Source organism: Corythoichthys intestinalis, chromosome 6 (genome assembly GCF_030265065.1).
Source record: "Corythoichthys intestinalis isolate RoL2023-P3 chromosome 6, ASM3026506v1, whole genome shotgun sequence".
NCBI classification, from domain to species: Eukaryota; Metazoa; Chordata; class Actinopteri; order Syngnathiformes; family Syngnathidae; genus Corythoichthys; species Corythoichthys intestinalis.
Window position 1 is genome coordinate 6,267,295 of NC_080400.1, and position 19,999 is coordinate 6,287,293.

Here is a 19,999-nt window from a genome sequence, read left to right on the forward strand (position 1 = left end):
AATGACAATACGGACACACAATGACGGACAATATGGCGGCACAATACAGCGATCACGTGATTGTGTGACGTTGGTGATTGGGGTCTATAGTCATTGTTGATCGCGGCGATTTGTTGTTATGTTGATTAAATCCAGTAGATTAGTTCATAATTCAGTGTGAAGTTAGTTCAATCTGTTGATTCGATCCAGAAGATAGGGAATAGCTGAGGACCGATGGCAGGCCGTGTCCGCCACCTTCTTTCGTTCATTTAATCCTCGTCGCGGTCCTCATTCCTTGCTGCGTTCCGACGAACACTAATCTCCAAGTTGCGCAGCTCCGTTGTAATTTTCATTACCATTCTGGTTGTGGCAGTGTTGGACGCAGCTAGGTCGTTCTTCACCTGTAATAAATCATCATAGGCCTTGTTCACCACTAGAGGTGGGAATCTTTGGGCACCTAACGATTCGATTACGATTCAGAGACTCCGATTTGATTGTAAATCGATTATTGATGCCCTCCTCCCCCAATTTTTATTTTATTTTATTTTTTTAATGTTTTGTATATTTGTTCCAAAATTGTTCAAAATCCTCTCAGGCTAAATAAACCAAACTACTATTTTAGTATCAAGTTACCGGTTAAAAACAGTAAATAAAATACTTAAGTCCCCATTCTGTATCAGCAGCTTTAAACTACATTCAATTAATTTAATGTTGTGAATCAACCGTTACAGTTGTTAAAATTACGACCGTTATTCCATAATTTCCCTCGTCTACTTTTGACATGTGAAAGTTTTAAAACTGTTTCATCATTTAAAGATAGATTCAAGTCAAGATTTTGTCGATTTAGGGGTATTTTAGATAAAAAGTAATTAGGTTCTCTACAACAGAGACTTCTAGAGAGTCTACTGCTTTAAGATGGCGCCTGTTTACTAGTGCGGGAAAGTCTGTCATTTCACATCTAGTCTATATATATGTGATATCTACCATAGCCGTATGTTGCCGTATGTTTGCAGCAACTAGCAACTGGACACTGTTTGTAGCGGCTGACGGCCGCAGTCAGGTATTATTGTTTTATTTTACCTAGCGGCATTAGCTGCACATGATATTTACTCTTGGTCCGTCCATCATAGCGTCCTGAAGACCGCGCTGACTTTGTTTTTTTCCACTTTACCTGGTATAATTCAATAATCGGAATTTGGGTGTTTGTGAATCGTTCTCGAATCTTCCAAGGCCCAATCGCGAATAATCTAAGAATCGGAAATTTTGCACGCCTCTATTATCAATTCCACTGATCTCCTTTGGCTTTCCAGCACTTTCATGATGATCCGACGAATCAAATGGGCTCTGAGCCCTTGCAGAAGAATCACAGCCAGCAGCATTATGAACAGGTACACATCCTCGATGTCCTCAGCTTTGAGTGTGGTCAGACACAGCGGCCGCCATTTTCCCCAGCTATTCTCCATAAATCCAAACTTAAAAGTGTTGCCCGGACATGGGCATTGTCCAGGTTCTTGTCATCCAGGTTCTGCTATATGGCTCAGAAACCTGGCCCTTAAATAAGACTCTGGCTGCTAGACTAGATGGCTTTAATGACAGAACCACGAAGCAAGCCTCGCGTTCGGTGGCTCGATGTCATCATGGACGACCTTCAACACCAAGGAGTTACTCTGGCGGATGCCGAACTCCTGGCTCAGGATCATCAGTGTGGAAAAAACTGTTTTATCTGGTCGGCTCAAGGCATGGGGATAGGACACCAACCTCACCGCATTAGTTTATTGGTTGATTGATTGACTAGCCTAAACGATTACCACTAGTGATGCACGATAATACATTTTTCAACCGATACCGATAACCGATAATTTCCTCCTCATTCCAACGGATAACCGATAATGTCAAGCCGATAATTCCATTAAAAGATTTATGTAAAATTTTAAAGTATACACAAAAGAAAATATTACTGTGCAAAAATATAATTTATTGCTCTTTTTTTCAACATAAAATATGAACAAGTCGTCAATTCAAACATCTAAATAATGACAGATTGTCTGACATTGTGTAATGGTAAACTTTTGGCAACAATTACTTAAAGAGTAAATACCTAAGTTGCACAAAAATGCCTTTAAAAGTAAGCCATTCCTAACATATATAACATTAATACACTGCAAAACACACCTCCTTAAAACTAGTCAGTTTTAAGTGTAAATCTATTGGCAATAAGTGAAATTATCTGCCATCGCTTCAAGTGTATTTCTCTCAGACTTCTTGGAAGAAAAATAGCTAGCTGAAAATAATCTTAACAGCCTTGTTTTAAGCAATATATTATTATACTTAATCCTAAAAAAACAAAAACTTGAAGGAAAGATTTTGAATAATATTTGTGGCTACAGAATATTGATTTAAGAATTTGATTATCTACTGTGACTGTAATTGATCAGAGAAATAAGTTAAATAATTTGAAAAGTGATTGCTAATGTTATATGCTTTGTTGCACACTGTGAAAATGATTAACTCAAAAGAGCGAGATGTCATGTACCCATTCTGCAGTGCTTTGTTTACATTTGCGGCTTTCACGACATTTGCTTTACAGCAGCTAAACTGATACATGGCAGTACTATTTGGACGGAGTTGGAGCTCGCATCCGTGTGCGTGTTGTTTTGTGCCTGAGTTTTGTTAAGCCGAAAATAAAGGCAGCGTTACAAAGTCATCTGACCGCTCGTCATTTTACATACTGAATGCATTATTGACTGGCTGACTTCGTTTTCTCCATGTTTAAATGATCATCTAATCACTGTGCCGTCATGATAAGCTTACTTACTGGACATCATTTTTTCATGAAGAATGGTGGTCGTATAAACGGCAATATTTTTTTTAAATCCAGGGCTTTGTTTCTCGGGTCATTTAGGTAAAAAAAAAAAAAAAGTGTCTTGGTTCGGCGACGGCGGCAGCTACGTTCGTACCGGAATGTATCCGCCCGCCTCAGCGGGTTCGCCGCGGCGTATTCGGGTCCTGGCTCTGCTCGCACGCCGTGGGGGAACGCTCGAGAAACCGGGGTGTTCGCCGGAGGTCCCGAAGCCGGGGAACCGGGCTCGACCCGCCCCGCCGGCGGCCTGCCAGACCGGCCAGAGCGGCGGGCTCTGTCGGAAGACGGCTACTTGCCGACTATCGGTCTCCAGTCGTGCCGGTGTTTAGCCTTAGATGCGAATTTACCACCCGCCTTGGGCTGCATTCCCAAACAGCCCGACTCTGTATCGTCACAAGCCCTGTAGTTTAACTTAGTGTTTACAATAGCTTTAGCATTCCCGCTAGCAGCAGCCTCGTATTCGTTCCAAAAATCTTTGTGATGCAGTTTTAAATGGCTGCTGGGTTAGTGGTTTTGAATGAGGACGCTTTCTTTCTGCCTCGTGGAACTTCTACGGTACATGTTTCGCAGATGGCGAGAGCGTCGTTTTTTTTAGCAACAGCCGCCATAATATTCAACTACTTCTTGTCGTGTAACTCCGCCTCCTCAACCCCTCCTCCCTCAGGGGCTTCAGAGAGGGGAGGGGTTGAGGAGGCGGTGTTCTGAATTCTTCGGTTGCGCACATTTGGAGGCTAAATCAAGTATATAATTATCGGATTGCATTATCGGATGATTTTTTTAATTATCTGGATTATCTGTGTGACGTCATAATTGCCATTATCGGTCGATAATTATGGGTGACCGATATTATCGTGTAACTTTAATTACCACGCCTGTACAACTTGACACACAAATAGTGAAATAAAACTAGGGATGGATCGATATACTGTACATATGCAGCAGTTCCAAGGTATGTGCAACCAAGATGAACATGCCAATACACTGGCAGAGCAAAGTTCATGTGTACACAAGATGTTTTGACATGTTGTGTTACGGATTACGTGAGATGGAACTCCAATGAAAAAGGCCACGTTGGTCATCCAGTATGACTGACGTTCAAATAGTTGGATTGGAAAAACATCATTTCATGCATTTAGAGCTTTTTAAAGAGAATTATAATACTAAGGGGCTGTGAGATATCAATAGAACCGTTATGTGGAAAGATAATAAATATTAATAAAGTAATCAAAAAAATAAATCACATTCATGAGAAATTATCGAAAACAGATAAAAAATTACGAACATTTCTGAAAGTATTCCGGTAACAGCCGAATTGGGCTTTGACGTCATGGCCAGGAAACAAAAGATCGAGGCAGGTGCCATCGTTGTTTATCGACGAGAGAGTTGCGTTCGTGTTTTATCGAAAAATCGCTAAAATGGTTCAAACCTGTCGTGCTATGTGGTGTACAAATAGCCATTTGTCGCAATGTAGTCTCCATGAGTTCCCGAACGCGAGAAAAAGAGCTGGACTATGCAGACAATGAGTAAAGTTCCTCCGTGCAAAGAGGGCTAATTTTGCAGACCCAGCCTCCGGCACGGTTTTGTATGTTGCGCATTTTACACCTGAAAGCTATTCGAACTATGGACAAATGAAATCAGGTTTTGCTAAGAAATTGCTGCTGAAAGCAGATGCGGTGCCCACCATACACGCGCAGCCACCTAAATGTCCCGAGATATCAAGAAAGAGGACGATGACTGGCACTGATTAGACCACCCCACCACCCCTGGCTAAGCAAAGGAGGGGACAGCCAAGCTCGAAATGGCCAGAGTGAGCATTCTTTTATAATAAAAAACATCACACATGGGATATAGGACCGGACACATGTATAAATTATCGTTCGTAAAATATATACAACAAATCTTCTAATCCCATTCATATTTGTGTCTGTTGGCAGGGAGAAAACCTATAATAGCACAATAAATGATAATTATTCATACATTACTTTATTTTGCGGTCACGGTGTATCAGCTTCACAAAAAGTAATGCAAAACAAACCATTCGGTGTTTCCCACACGATCTGTTGCCGGTGTTTCATCAGTGTGATTGCTCCCCTCAATGATCCTTTCATTAGGCTGCATTGGCTTTCGTTTGGGCTCATATTGATAACCCAAAACACCAAAGAAATGTTCATAACTCTCCTCGTCACCATTAGAAGAACGTTCGTTACGTCGGATTCGTCGCTGCAACTAGAAACAAAATTGTCCGCTATCATCGCCGCCATTCAGTACTAAGCACTGAGCCAGGGGTTTCCTAGTTGTGACGTCACGCACACAATATGCTAGATTTCCTGGACCTCGGGCGTCGGTTGTTTTAGCTTGGCAATTGATCCAAAATTCTATCATTTTCTTGGTGTTGCGATGTGTGTAATTACACGAAGTGGCATGATATGAATCCAAAAGGCATGCGTTTATGAATAAATGATGGAATATTAGCATTTCCCCAGGAGTTTTCATACTCTTTAAATCAGCGGTCTCAAACCGACTCCACAAAGGGCCGCAGTGGGTCCTGGTTTTTGTTCCAACAGATCCAGCACAAACAGTTCAACCAATGAGGTTTCTACTAACATAAGCAGCACCTGATTGCAATCAACTGATTACACTTGTAAGAAACCAGATTGGTGAAAAGGTATTTGTCTCGTTTGGTTGGAATGAAATCCAGTACCCCCTGCGGCCCTTTGAGGACCGGTTTGAGACCACTGCTTTAAATGATACATTGTGTTACTGTTAATAGAAACAAGTCGATGAACTTTGATCTTTGCTCATAACGTTTAGTCGAGTCTGGACTTGTTTTTTTTCCACCCATTGATTTTTCTCAACAAAGTCTCTTAGGTTTCGCATGTCGTCTCTTTGCCTGATTGAACTGATGTCCCTCTTGTTTTCTCCTCCCACTCTGTTTGTTGTGCGTGTAGCTGAAGCAGTGGCGTCCGCGTAATGATGACCATTCGTAAACGCACGGATCCAGTAAATGTTCCATACGACAGCAGCGCCTCACAGCGAGGGGCTAGGTTGTCTATTTTAAAAAACGGCACCAGTAATGTTTATGTAGCAGCAGCCTCTCGACTTACACTGGCCAAGATGTTTACATCAGTTATATACAAGTAGCTTTTAATGCTACGTGCAAAAGCCAGCATTTTTGGTTCTTCTTAGTAGAGACACATTGCCACATCGAGGCTTTGGGCCTCTTTTGACCTCGTTGTGAGTGTGTAAGGTTATGACTTCTGATTAAACAAACTAGATGCCAATCTAAATGTTTGTTCTGCTTTTTCCCCAAATTAGAATTGATAAAGAATCGAATCATTACGCAAGATCGATATTGGAATCGTAAAAATCCTATTAATTCCCATCCCTAACGATGAGTGACAGCTCTGAAGCTATGATCTTGCCAGAGAAGCTTGGGAGCGCCTTCCTTGAAAGGCGCCGAATGTATGAGCTCGTTGAGCTTGTTAAACACTAAAGCCCGCCCGTCTCATCAGACCATAGGACATGGTTCCAGTAGTCCATGTGCTTTGTTGACATCTCTTCAGCAAACTGTTTGCGGGCTTTCTTGTGTACTGTCTTCAGAAGAAGCTTCCTCCTGGGGTGACAGCCATGCACACCAATTTGATGTAGAGTGCGGCATATGGTCTGAGCACTAACAGGCTGACCCCCCACCTCTTCAATATCTGCAGCAATGCTGGCAGCACTTCTGTAACGAGTCACATGACATTTTGGAGGGAAAATGACAAGCAGCACTCAATTTGGACATTTAGAGGTGTACGTAGTTTCTAAGGGGTGTACTCACTTTTGTTGCCAGGGGTGTAGATTTTAATGGCTATATTTTGAGGGGAAAATAAATTAATTTTATTGTATAAGCTGCACACAGACTACTTTTAATTGTGTCAAAGTGTCATTTTGAAAATGAAAAGATATACCTAAATATCTGCAGAAATGCGAGGGGTGTACTCACTTTTGTGATACACTGTGTATATATATATATACACATACACAGTGGGGAGAACAACTATTTGATACACCGCCAATGGGTTTTCCCATTGGTGGTGTATCAAATACTTGTTCTCCCCACTGTATATACCTGTATATCTTTCCAATGTTAAATCTGAATAAATATACTAAACACAACCCCCCCCCCCAAAAAAAAAAAAAAATATTAGGGCTGTCAAACGATTAAAATTTTTAATCAAGTTAATTACAGCTTAAAAATTAATTAATCGTAATTAATCGCAATTCAAACCATCTATAAAAAATGCCATATTTTTCTGTAAATTATTGTTGGAATGAAAAGATAAGACACAAGACGGATATATACATTCAACATACGGTACATAAGTACTGTATTTGTTTATTATAACCATAAATCAACAAGATGTCATTAACATTATTAACATTCTCTTAAAGCAATCCATGAATAGAAAGACTTGTAGTTCTTAAAGGATAAATGTTAGTACAAATTATAGACATTTTATATTAAAACCCCTCTTAATGGTTTCGTTTTATTAAAATTTGTAAAATTTTCAATCAAAAAATAAACTAGTAGCTCGCCATTGTTGATGTCATTACACCATGCTCACTCCCCAAACCCATAAAATCATTTGGACCCAAGCGCCAGCAGAGGGCCCCAAATAACAAAAAACAAGTAACAAGCGGACATTACACTTCTGTCATTTTAATCTGAGCGGGCCATGTGCGTTAATTGCGTCAAATATTTTAACGTGGTTAATTAAAAAAATTAATTACCGCCCGTTAACGCGATAATTTTTACAGCCCTAATATGTATGTATATATATATATATATATATATATATATATATATATATATATATATATATATATATATATATATATATATATATTTATTTATTTATTTATTTATTTATTTATTTATTAGGGCTGTCAAACGATTAAAAATTTTAATCGAGTTAATTACAGCTTAAAAATTGATTAATCACAATTAATCGCAATATAAATTCAACATACGGTACATAAGTATTGTATTTGTTTATTATGACAATAAATCAACAAGATGGCATTAACATTCTCTTAAAGCGATCCATGGATAGAAAGACTTGTAGTTCTTAAAAGATAAGGTTAGTACAAGTTATAGAAATTGTATATTAAAACCCCTCTTAATGTTTTCGTTTTATTAAAATTTGTAAAATTTTCAATCAAAAAATAAACTACTCGCTCGCCATTGTTGATGTCAATAATTACACCATGCTCACTAATGGTGCTGAAACCCATAAAATCAGCTGGACCCAAGCGCCAGCAGAGGACGACAAAATGCCAAAAAACAAGCGGACATTACACTGTGCTGTCATTTCAATCAGTTTTGAGTGGGGCATGTGCGTTAATTGCGTCAAAAATTTTAACTTGATTAATTAAAAAAAAAAATTATCGCCCGTTAACGCGATAATTTTGACAGCACTAATATATACAGTATATATATATATATATTTATATATACATGGCGGAAAACTGAGACATGACTGAAAAAGCAGTTTCTGCTCTTGCACTCCTCTTTAAAAGAAACTGCTGTATTTTAAGCTAAAACAACTGTTGTGTTTGATAGAACAATACATCTCTATGCTGCCATAGCAGATTCATGGCACATTAAGCCCCCGAACTATTTTTAATTCGTCCGTTTTACCCTGAAAACCCCCGTTTACAGACGTCGCGCAACCGCTTTTGTTTCAACCCAGCCATAAAATAAAGGTAATTAATTAAATTTATTATTTAAAATGTATGTCATTTTTAGCTTAGAATCATTCATTGATGTCTCATATTTCGTAAAAAAAAAAAAAAAAAAAGACTTTAAAAAATTATTCACTCACATATAACTTTTAATCAACTTATGTCACGATTAAAAAAAAATGGCGTCTGTAAAAAAGTCACGGATATCTACCTCATAACTATCGCTTAATTGTATATTTTTTTGTTAATGTCGCATTTTCTCCAATATGTTAGATGATAAATAATTGATCAAAAAAAAAACAAAAAAAAAAGTTGAAAAAAAAACATTTAAAAAAGTAAGTATATGACAAAGAAAATCTCGACCACTCCTTGATGTCTGCGATTTCTGCATCACGACCCTTGTTATATGACCATGTTTCACCCATAAAGTCCCCAAAAAATCCAGCTGTGGCCATTCACAGCTGTGTCTTGACACTCAGTGATACATGCTACATTGAGTTTTTGGATCGAAACAAAGTAGGTACGCGATAATAACTCGTTAAAGTCATGGCGTCTGTAATTCTGTTCTCACGTGCTCTCACCTCCAGATAGGGTTTTGCTGTTTAAAAAAGCATTAAAAAAAAAAAAAAAGCCCTCCTGCTCAAAATGTTTCTTCCCCCAGAAAATTGAGATTTTAAGCTTTCCAATGATGTATCACACATGCATATCGGACAATTTTGAAAGTTGGCCAAATTGGGTGTCTCAGAGCGGAACTTCAAGTCACCTGAGCGTTTTCCGCCATATATATGTAATTTAGGTCCGCCTATACTTCTTGGCTTTCAATTGGTAAATGGTGTTGTATCGCGCCTTTCCACCTTTTTAAGTCCCTCAAAGCACTTTACACTGTATCCTCATCTACCTACTGGCAGAGGTGGGTAGTAACGTGTTACATGTACTCCGTTACATTTACCTGAGTAACTTTTTGAGAAAAATGTACTCCTAAGAGTAGTTTTACGAAGCCATATTTTTACTTTTACCTAAGTAGATTTGTGAAGAAAAAATGCTACTCTTACTCCGCTACTTTGAAACGGGGTATTCGAGGGTCTTCACGCATCTGTTTGTGTACTTTTCAGTAAGTGACGGACTTTTTGTGTTATCTGGCTAATCGCCGAACGGCACTCTGGCTGTAATTACGACTCAATTATCTGAATTATCTATGCAGAAAATGTGACTATCTTCAGTCTTTGGCATTTCTGTCACGATCAGACGTTTTGTAATTGAAGGGGTTTTGGGGCCGCGCATGGATCGTCGCTCCCGGCTGATTAAATGCTGATAGGAGGGACTATAAATCAAAGGCAACCCACCCGGCTAATTAGCTGTTGTAAGAGTTACAAGCGCTAAACAACTACCGGGGCTCCTTTCGCTGACATAATCAACTTATTTGCGTCGGAATGGAGCAGAACCCGCTGAAGGAAGCTTGGGGCTTCACAACAAACTCATTCGTTCCCAAGGGTAAATGCAGAAAAAAAGGTTATTTCAATTAACGTACGGGCTTGGGCTTAATTTTAAAGCGTCTTTTATATCAATTAATAAACCTCGACAGCGACATTACATCACGGTCCAAACTATGAAGGACATGCTTTGACTTAATTCAATCGCAGCAATCCGCGGCGACATTGTTCGAATACAAAACGAGTCCGTTCCCTTTTGTGGGGGCGCCACTCGAGACACGGAGCCTGAGAGATAATCCTCTCCAAAAAAGCAAAACAAAATGTCGATCGTCTGCGTTGAGTAAAGATTGCGGCCTGAAAGGGTTCACCTTGAGAACGCGGTTATTATGTCCGTCCTGATATGGCTTCCTGATGTTAATCAGCGTGTTCTGTCTACGCTTTAAGGCAGAGGGAAAAAATGTGCTGATGAGGGGTCCGCAATAAATGAAGCTTATCACTTAATGGCATCTTCTCGGCCCACCCGGTGACTCGGTGGAGAAAGCCCTTGCAAAATGTCACGGGCGGGCCGGGTTCTCGTACCAGGTAATTAGAGAGGACCGTCGTCCGTGGTCAATCGTCATTACTGTTTAAAGCGGTCGTTCGGAAATGCTGCACACATTTTGATTGCTCATAAGGCAAATATTTTTCTTTTATAGAGCAATCATTTAACCCACTGCCTTCCATTGAGTGCTAGACGTCTGATCCATTTTGACTGGGAGAGGCTGGCAGCGACAAATGAATGAAAAATTTTACGTGCATAATTAATCGTACAATATACACAGTGTATTTGTATAAATAAAAAAACAACAACGTAACTTTAGTCTCTGAACTGCACATTTTGGGCCATCTAGACCTTTAGTGCCTGCAATATGAAGCAATTGTCAGAGAATCACAAAATTTGAAAAATAAGGTCTTAATTAAAGATGTTGGGTCCGATAACGTCATTTTCAAAGTATTGGAATCGGCAAAAAAATATCGGACATGCCTTTTTTTAATATATATAAATTTTTTAATTAAATAGTTTTCTAATTTTATTCAGCATTACAGACATAATGTGTTACACTCTTCCAGAGTCTTTAGTTTAAGCTTAAGGTAGGGTTATCAAATGTATACCTTTAATGGCGAGAATTAATATTTTTTACATTTATCATGTTACAATATTTAACGCAATTAACGCATGCGCTGCACGACCCACTCACGCATTGTCGCGTTCAATCTATAATGGCGCCATTTTACCCACTCAGTATATGGAGCTAAAAGGCAGCGTAAAATGAGTAAAGTGAATTTTGGCAGCCTTTGGAGCCTTCTTTTTTAAATGGCTAAAGCCTTACAATCCCTCTCCCTACGATTAGAATAATCGTGGGAAGCAATGTGGGGGAGAACGGTAGTAGTTGATCTTTCTCTTAACACCCTATGTTATTTCTCAACGCAGAGAAGATATATCAATTGGTACCACGACGCACAGTCATGGTTGCACTTCCCATCATGCATTTGGGCAGAAGTTAAATGGCTACAGTATCATTTACTGAAAGCTCAACAAATACACTAGATTGCAATATTTAGTCACAATATACAAAGTCACATTTATCCTTAAAAATTACAAGTCTTTCTATCCGTAGATCCCTCTCACAGAAAGAATGTTAGTAATGTAAATGCCATCTTGAGGATTTATTGTCATAATAAACAAATACAGTACTTATGTACTGTATGTTGAATGTATATATTCGTCCGAGTTTTATTCATTTTTTTCTTAATGCATTGCCAAAATGTATATGATCGGGAAAAATTATCGGGAATGATTGGAATTGAATCGGGAACAAAAAAAAAAAAAAGCAATCGGATCGGGAAATATCGGGATTGACAGATACTCAAAGTAAAACGATCGGGATCGGATCGGGAGCAAAAAAACATGATCGGAACAACCCTAGTCTTAATGAAACCTTTTTTTTCCAAATTTGTAAAAATGAAAAAAAAAATGTGTGTAATAAACGCTCTAATATCTATAACCCTTGCTAAATACTGTTTTTTTTTCCTCATGGAACCTGCAGATGCATGAGTTGACTTGCATGCATTATTTTTTTTGAGGAAAGATATTTCAGAATTCTGAATTAGTCTCAAAATCATGAAATTCTAAGGCTACGTTCATACTACTTCATACTCCTGTTTTTCCGACTCGAGGGAGGCATTAACTTGATGGTCTGAACGTGACAAGTCGCATAGAACTGGACCATTTCAAATCCGATCTGGGTCACTTTGGTATGTGGTTCAAATCCGATCTGGGCCACATTTTTCCAGACTGTCGCGGCGGTCTTTACTGTCCAGTCTCTCAAATCGGAATTCATGCGCAATTACGTCTAGGGTTGTTCCGATCATGTTTTTTTTTGCTCCCGATCCGATCCCGATCGTTTTAGTTTGAGTATCTGCCCATCCCAATATTTCCCGATCTGATTGCTTTTTTTTTGTTCCTGATTCAATTCCAATCATTTCCGATAATTTTTCCCAATCATATACATTTTGGCAATGCATTAAGAAAAAAATGAATAAAACTCGGACGAATATATACATTCAACGTACAGTACATAAGTACTGTATTTGTTTATTATGACAATAAATCCTCAAGATGGCATTTACATTATTAACATTCTTTCTGTGAGAGGGATCCACAGATAGAAAGACTTGTGACTTTGTATATTGTGACTAAATATTGCCATCTAGTGTATTTGTTGAGCTTTCAGTAAATGATACTGCAGCCATTCAACCCAAATGCATGATGGGAAGTGGAACCATGACTGTGCGTCGTGCTACCAATTCATATATCTTCTCTGCGTTGGGAAATAACTTAAGGTGTTAAGAAAAAGATCAATTGCTACCTTGCTTCCCCACATTGCTTACCATGATTTTGTAGTAGTAGGGTGAGGGATTGTAAGGCTTTAGCCTATTAAAAAAAGGCTCCAAAGGCTGCCAAAATTCACTCTACTCATATTACGCTGCCTTTTATCTCTCTAAATGGGCAAAACGGCACCATTACAGATTGAGCGCGACAATGCGTTAGTGGGTCGTGCAACGCATGCATTAATTGTGCTAAATGTTTAACGTCATACATTTAAAAAAAATAAATTACCGCCGTTATCGGGATAAATTTGATAACCCTACCTTAAGCCTAAACTAAAGACTCTGGATGAGTGTAACATATTATGTCTGTAACGTTAAATACAATTAGAAAACGATTCAATAAAAATAAAATATATACATTAAAAAAAGGCATGGCTGATATTTTTTTGCCGATTCCGATACTTTGAAAATGACGTGGTCGGACCCGATCGATTGGGATGCTGCGCGTATGTGTGTGTGACATGCACGGACAGTGCGTGCATGCTATTGATCCATATACTTTGAATATTAGCCTAAACTGGGATTAATTATGTCTGTTATTTGTGTCCTCTTTTTAAAAAGCAAAATATGATATCCCTGGAATGACGGATGACAGCCAGCATGTGTGGTCATTTGTTTTGATGCTTCTGCGCATGCGGGTCATCTTGCTCGGCGCTTGTTGGACTGCGAATTAGTGCGCATGCGTAATACTTGAATGGTCTCAATGGACAAAGGCAGTCTGAACGGGCACGCCCAAAAAACAGATATGGCAAAAAATCGGATTCGTGCAATAAGACCTGTAGTATGAACGTAGCCTTAGTGTATCAAATGTGATACATTTGGGAAGAATGGGCTAGGCCAGTGTTTTTCCAAACTTTTTGAGCCACTACAGTTTTTTCATGAAAAAAAAATCCGAAGAACGCCACCATCAAAAATTGAATTTCTGTAGATTATATTACCAATATAAAGTCGTGTTGTCAGGAATTCGGGCAGGCAGGTGGTGTGGACCCAAACGCAAGGAAACAAAAAGCAGCAAGGCAGGTGGGGGTGAACTAAAAAAAAAAAAAAAAACGTTTTAATAATTACTAACAAAAACACAAAATACAACCAAAAGGACTGGGGATCAAAAAGGCAATGTTCAAACAAAACTTACTTAATCGGAGGGACTGGTACACGAGGGCTTGGACAGGACTTGAAATTGACGTAGACAATGACGCAACAAGGAGTGAAAAGAAACTGAGAGCTTATATACACACACGTAGACAAGTGGTAACGAGACAACGAGGAACAGCCGGGTTACACAGGAGGATGCAGTTTGGAGGATACACTAGGAGCAGGCTCAACAGGTGAAATCAATGGGTAATCACAGGAACACACTAGGAGGGAACCAAAAACCTCAAAATTAGAGGTGTGCAAAATTTCCGATTCTTAGATTATTCGCGATTCGGCCGTGGAAGATTCGAGAACGATTCACAAACATCCAAATTCCGATTATTGAAATATGCCAAGTAAAGCGGAAGTACAACACACTCAGCGCGCCGCGCGGTCAATGAGCAACGGAGCGAGAGTAGCTAAACATCATGCTTCTCATTACCCAGCCCCTCGGGTAATGCCAATGCTCAACTCACGGCTCTAGCTCAACTCATGCCACAAGATAAAAAAACACAACAACATACCTGTTAGGGCCTCAGCCCCTCCCTCCTGAACCCTGGCCCACCTTGGGCAGGTGTGAGTGTTTTTGATTTGCAGGTTGGACGCCAGACGGGTGGAGCGGCCACAGCTGCTGGCAATGACAATCAGCCATCTTCATAAGCCAGTGGACGCCACCACCTCGTCGCCCGATCAACTAGTCTGTTTTACCACGTCAGTTGTGTCTCGCGTACTTAATTATTTATCTGATCCCCGGCTCACGACTTTTCTCTTCTCGCCCCAGGTCCTGACTTTGCGCGCCCCTATCGGATCCCACGCCTGCCTTCCTTCCGGGCTTCCACACCCCGCGTCGGCTCAGCTACACCGAGCAGAACAATTTACGCCCGCCACGTTATTGTTTGTGCTCGCCAATAAAATATTATTCGCCACAACCCCTGCTTGTCTGCATTTGGATCCCCTCTCGTCGCACACCCTAACAGATTGATCGGGCCACGATGGATCCCGCAGACAACCCCACTGGCTCGCCCACGTCACTCCGAGACCACCACCAAGCCATAGAATTACTCTTCAATAAGGTAACAGACATTTCCCAATCACTCCAGGCCATACAAGCAGAACTCACACCCATTCTTCAGGCACGATTAGCCCCACGTCACACCGCCGCACCTCCGAGCCACATGCCCGCATCTAACGCGGCGTCACCTTCTACGAGCCGTGAACCTCACGTCCCCGCACCCGCTCCTTACGACGGAAACCTTGGTGCATGTCGGGCCTTTTTGGTCCAATGCAGCCTGGTTTTTGAACAGCAGCCGTCCATGTATCAGGGGGAAAAAGCAAAAATCGCCTACCTCATCGGCTCCCTTCGGGGTGTGGCGCTGAATTGGGCATCCTCAGTATGGGAGCAGGGTTCCGCGGTGTGTGCCTCGTACTTCCGCTTTACCGAAGAGATGCGCAAGATTTTCGACCACCCCGTCCGCGGCAGGGAGGCTGCCAGTCGTCTCATGTCCATTCGACAGGGAAGACGCAGCGTCGCCGAGTTCTCAGTTGAGTTCCGGACGTTAGCCACAGAGAGCCGCTTCAACGACGAAGCACTACAGGCCGTGTTTGCCAGTGCCTTGAACGAGTCCCTCAAGGACCTAATGGCCACCCAAGAGCCGCCAAATTCGCTGGATGACCTCATACACAGGGCGATTTGTCTGGACAATCGACTTCGTGAACGCCAACGACAGCGTCGCAAACAGCCTGCCGCACCACTTCCTCTTTCCCCGGTCTTTCGGCCGGCCCCGCCTCCAGCCCATGCCGCGACATCGCCACCTGCTGCTCGTGCCGAGTCGGTGCAGTTTAGGCGCACCAGGCTGACTCAGGAGGAGCGCTCACGTCGGTATGCAGAACGCCTATGTATATATTGCGCGAAAAGTGGGCATTTTCGACACAACTGTCCTGTGCGTCCTAACTCGCCAATAGAAGGGGGAATAATGGTGAGTCACATGTCACACAGTTCTTCACGCCGGCTGCAGCTCACTGCGACGCTCTCCTGGAAGGGCCAGTCGCGCACAGTCACTGCCCTTGTGGATTGTGGGTCCGACGAGAATTTTATTGACCATGAACTGGTAACTCAACTCGGCCTGGTGACACGCCCACTCCCAGTGCCTTTAAAAACTACTGCACTGGATGGCAAACTTCTTTTTCATGTCAACCAACAAACAGAACCCATCAACCTCCTCCTATCTGGCAACCACCAAGAGGTCACCTCCTTCCTTGTCTTTGTATGTCCTCGCACACCCTTGGTCCTTGGGTTGCCATGGCTCAGAACACACAATCCCTCCATTGATTGGACCCACCCCAAGTTGACTACCTGGAGCCAATTCTGCCACACCAGTTGCCTGAAATCTGCTTTGGTGCCTGCAAGTCCGGTCCAGGACCTGGTGCAGCCAGACCTGTCCAAAGTCCCCGAGTGCTATCATGACCTCGGACAAGTCTTTAGCAAGGACCACGCCATGTCGCTTCCTCCACACCGCCCTTACGACTGTGCCATAGACCTCCTTCCTGGTGCTGCGCTTCCCAAGGGGCGGTTGTTCCACATCTCGCCACCAGAGAGGGAGGCCATGGAGAAATACATCACGGAGTCCCTAGCCAACGGCACAATCCGTCCATCCTCTTCCCCAGTCGGCGCAGGGTTCTTCTTTGTGGGCAAAAAGGACGGTGGCCTGAGACCCTGTATTGACTATAGAGCACTTAACACTATCACCATCAAGAATAAATATCCTCTTCCGCTCATTGACTCCGCGTTCACCCCCCTCCATAGTGCCACCATTTTCACTAAGCTAGACCTGCGTAGTGCATATCACCTGGTCCGTGTCCGAGAGGGAGACGAATGGAAGACCGCCTTCAATACAGCACTGGGACATTACGAATACTTGGTCATGCCGTTTGGGCTCACAAACGCCCCAGCGGTATTTCAGAACCTGGTCAACGATGTCCTTGGGGACATGATTAATCGGTTTGTGGTCGTGTACCTGGACGACATACTGGTGTTCTCAAGTACCCCCACAGAGCATGAAAACCACGTCCGTCAGGTCCTACAACGATTACTCGAGAACAGGCTGTTTGTGAAGGCTGAAAAATGTCAGTTCCATGTCCCAGAAACGGCATTTCTGGGCTACATTGTGGGCAAAGGGAACCTGCGGATGGACCCAGCCAAGTTAACAGCAGTACTGGAGTGGCCTCGCCCCACCGATAGAAAACAGCTCCAGCGTTTTCTTGGTTTTGCAAACTTCTACCGGAGGTTTATCCGAAACTACAGCCGGATCGTAGCCCCCCTTACTGCCCTCACCTCCACTGCCATACCATTTCGCTGGTCGGACTCCGCCGACTCCGCCTTCAACGACCTCAAGAGGCGTTTTACCACTGCTCCAGTGCTCGTCCATCCCGACCCGTCTCTTCAGTTCATCGTGGAGGTCGATGCATCTGAGATAGGAGTGGGTGCAGTGCTATCCCAGCGTCAGCCAGCTGATGGCAAGGTACACCCATGTGCCTTTTTCTCCCGCAGATTGTCCCCCTCTGAACGCAATTACAGCATAGGGGATCGGGAACTCCTGGCAGTTAAGCTGGCCTTGGAGGAATGGCGCCACCACCTCGAGGGAGCACTACAGCCCGTCACTGTGCTAACGGACCACAAGAACTTGGAATACCTCAAGTCTGCCCGAAGACTGAACCCCCGACAAGCCAGGTGGGCCATGTTTTTCTGCCGATTTAATTTCACCATGTCTTACATCCCAGGTTCAAAGAACATCAAGCCCGACGCACTGTCACGCCAGTTTCAAGTCACCGAACCCCTGGGGGAACCTACGCCGATCCTTCCGCCGACCTGCTTCCTTGCCTCCATTGAATGGGAAATAGAAAGCAAAGTGAAGGAAGCCCACCGTGAGTATCCAGACCCACGAGAGGGTCCTCAAACTGACCTTTTTGTCCCGGAGTCACTCCGTTCCCAGGTGCTGGAGTGGGCTCACTCTTCCCGCTTGTTCTGCCACCCTGGCATACGGAGGACGCTGGCTGTGCTACGCCAGCGGTTCTGGTGGCCGACAATGCCAGAGGACACCAGATCCTACGTCCTGGCATGTACGATATGTGCTCGCAGCAAAACCACCACCAAGCCCAGCTCTGGACTCCTCCGCCCGTTACCCGTCCCAAGCCGTCCTTGGTCCCACATAGCCCTGGACTTCGTCACCGGTCTGCCTCCTTCCAAGGGAAACACTGTTATACTCACAATTGTGGATAGGTTCTCCAAAGCCGCCCATTTCATTCCCCTACGCAAGCTACCAACAGCCACAGAGACCACAACCCTGCTCACCACACATGTATTCCGTTTACATGGCATCCCGGTAGATATTGTCTCTGACAGGGGACCCCAGTTCACCTCACAGGTCTGGAAGGCCTTCTGTGCTGCCCTGGGCGTTGGCGTAAGCCTCTCCTCCGGTTACCACCGGCAGACCAATGGCCAGTGCGAGCGAACAAACCAACAGCTCGAAGCAGCCCTCCGTTGTGCCACCCAAGCTCACCCAAACACCTGGAGCGATCACCTGCCTTGGATCGAATATGCGCACAACTCCCTGCCAAATGCCTCATCAGGTATGTCTCCCTACCTGTGCTCCCTGGGTTACCAGCCCCCGTTGTTCCCTTCACAGGAACGTGACATTGCCGTCCCGTCGGTCCAAGCCCACATCAGTCGTTGCTCCAGGGTCTGGGAGAAGGCGCGCTCCGCACTCCTCCGCGCGTCCGAGAAATCCCGTACTCAGGCTGACCGCCGCCGTAGGCCTGCGCCCGTCTACACTGTTGGCCAAAAGGTGTGGCTCTCCTCAAAGACCCTACCGCTCAAGACTGAGTCAGTTAAGCTCTCCCCCCGGTTTGTTGGTCCCTTTGAAATCACCAAGGTGGTGAATCCTACCGCCGTGCGCCTCAAGCTCCCAGCCCATTTCAGAGTCCACCCTACCTTCCACGTCTCCCAAGTCAAGCCTGTTTCCACGAGTCCTTTGGCACCCCCTGTTCCGCCGCCTCCGCCGCCGCTATCTGTCGATGGGGGTCCTGCCTACAGGGTAGAGCGGCTTCTCGATGTCCGCCGCCGAGGCCGTGGGCTTCAGTACCTCGTCGACTGGGAGGGCTATGGCCCTGAAGAGCGGTCATGGATCCCGGCTCGGTGGGTGTTGTCCCGCGAGCTCATCCGAGATTTCCACCGTGCCCATCCCGGTCGTCTTCGTCGGGCGCCAAGTGGCGCCCGTAGGCGGGGGGGTCCTGTTAGGGCCTCAGCCCCTCCCTCCTGAACCCTGGCCCACCTTGGGCAGGTGTGAGTGTTTTTGATTTGCAGGTTGGACGCCAGACGGGTGGAGCGGCCACAGCTGCTGGCAATGACAATCAGCCATCTTCATAAGCCAGTGGACGCCACCACCTCGTCGCCCGATCAACTAGTCTGTTTTACCACGTCAGTTGTGTCTCGCGTACTTAATTATTTATCTGATCCCCGGCTCACGACTTTTCTCTTCTCGCCCCAGGTCCTGACTTTGCGCGCCCCTATCGGATCCCACGCCTGCCTTCCTTCCGAGCTTCCACACCCCGCGTCGGCTCAGCTACACCGAGCAGAACAATTTACGCCCGCCACGTTATTGTTTGTGCTCGCCAATAAAATATTATTCGCCACAACCCCTGCTTGTCTGCATTTGGATCCCCTCTCGTCGCACACCCTAACAATACCTGAAGCTGCTACAAAAGTACGTCATCCACATAATGTTACGATAGATATCATTTATATAAGACTAGATGCACTACGGTAGCGGTAGCGTTTGCAGCACATCTAAAAAAAGCTAGATGCAGACGTAGTAAACGGCCGCCATCTTAAAGCAGTACACTTCTCTGCAAGGCTGTTGTAGCGAACCTTCCAAGCAAACCTAAT

General features: G+C 43.7%; 1 protein-coding gene across 2 annotated transcripts; it reads left to right on the forward strand.

Annotated features, from left to right (window-relative positions):
• Nucleotides 1-18,605: 18,605 nt before the first annotated feature.
• LOC130917641 (uncharacterized) lies at nucleotides 18,606-19,768 on the forward strand. Of its 2 annotated transcripts, none has more exons than XM_057839243.1 (2): nucleotides 18,606-19,535; nucleotides 19,602-19,768. In XM_057839243.1, the coding sequence occupies exon 1, from the start codon at nucleotides 18,687-18,689 to the stop codon at nucleotides 19,371-19,373; it is 687 nt and encodes a 228-aa protein (XP_057695226.1). In that variant the 5' UTR covers nucleotides 18,606-18,686; the 3' UTR covers nucleotides 19,374-19,535; nucleotides 19,602-19,768. The 2 variants fall into 2 exon arrangements, with proteins under 2 accessions (XP_057695226.1, XP_057695225.1); XM_057839242.1 differs by having other exon boundaries at nucleotides 18,606-19,531.
• The last annotated feature ends 231 nt before the right edge of the window (nucleotides 19,769-19,999 follow it).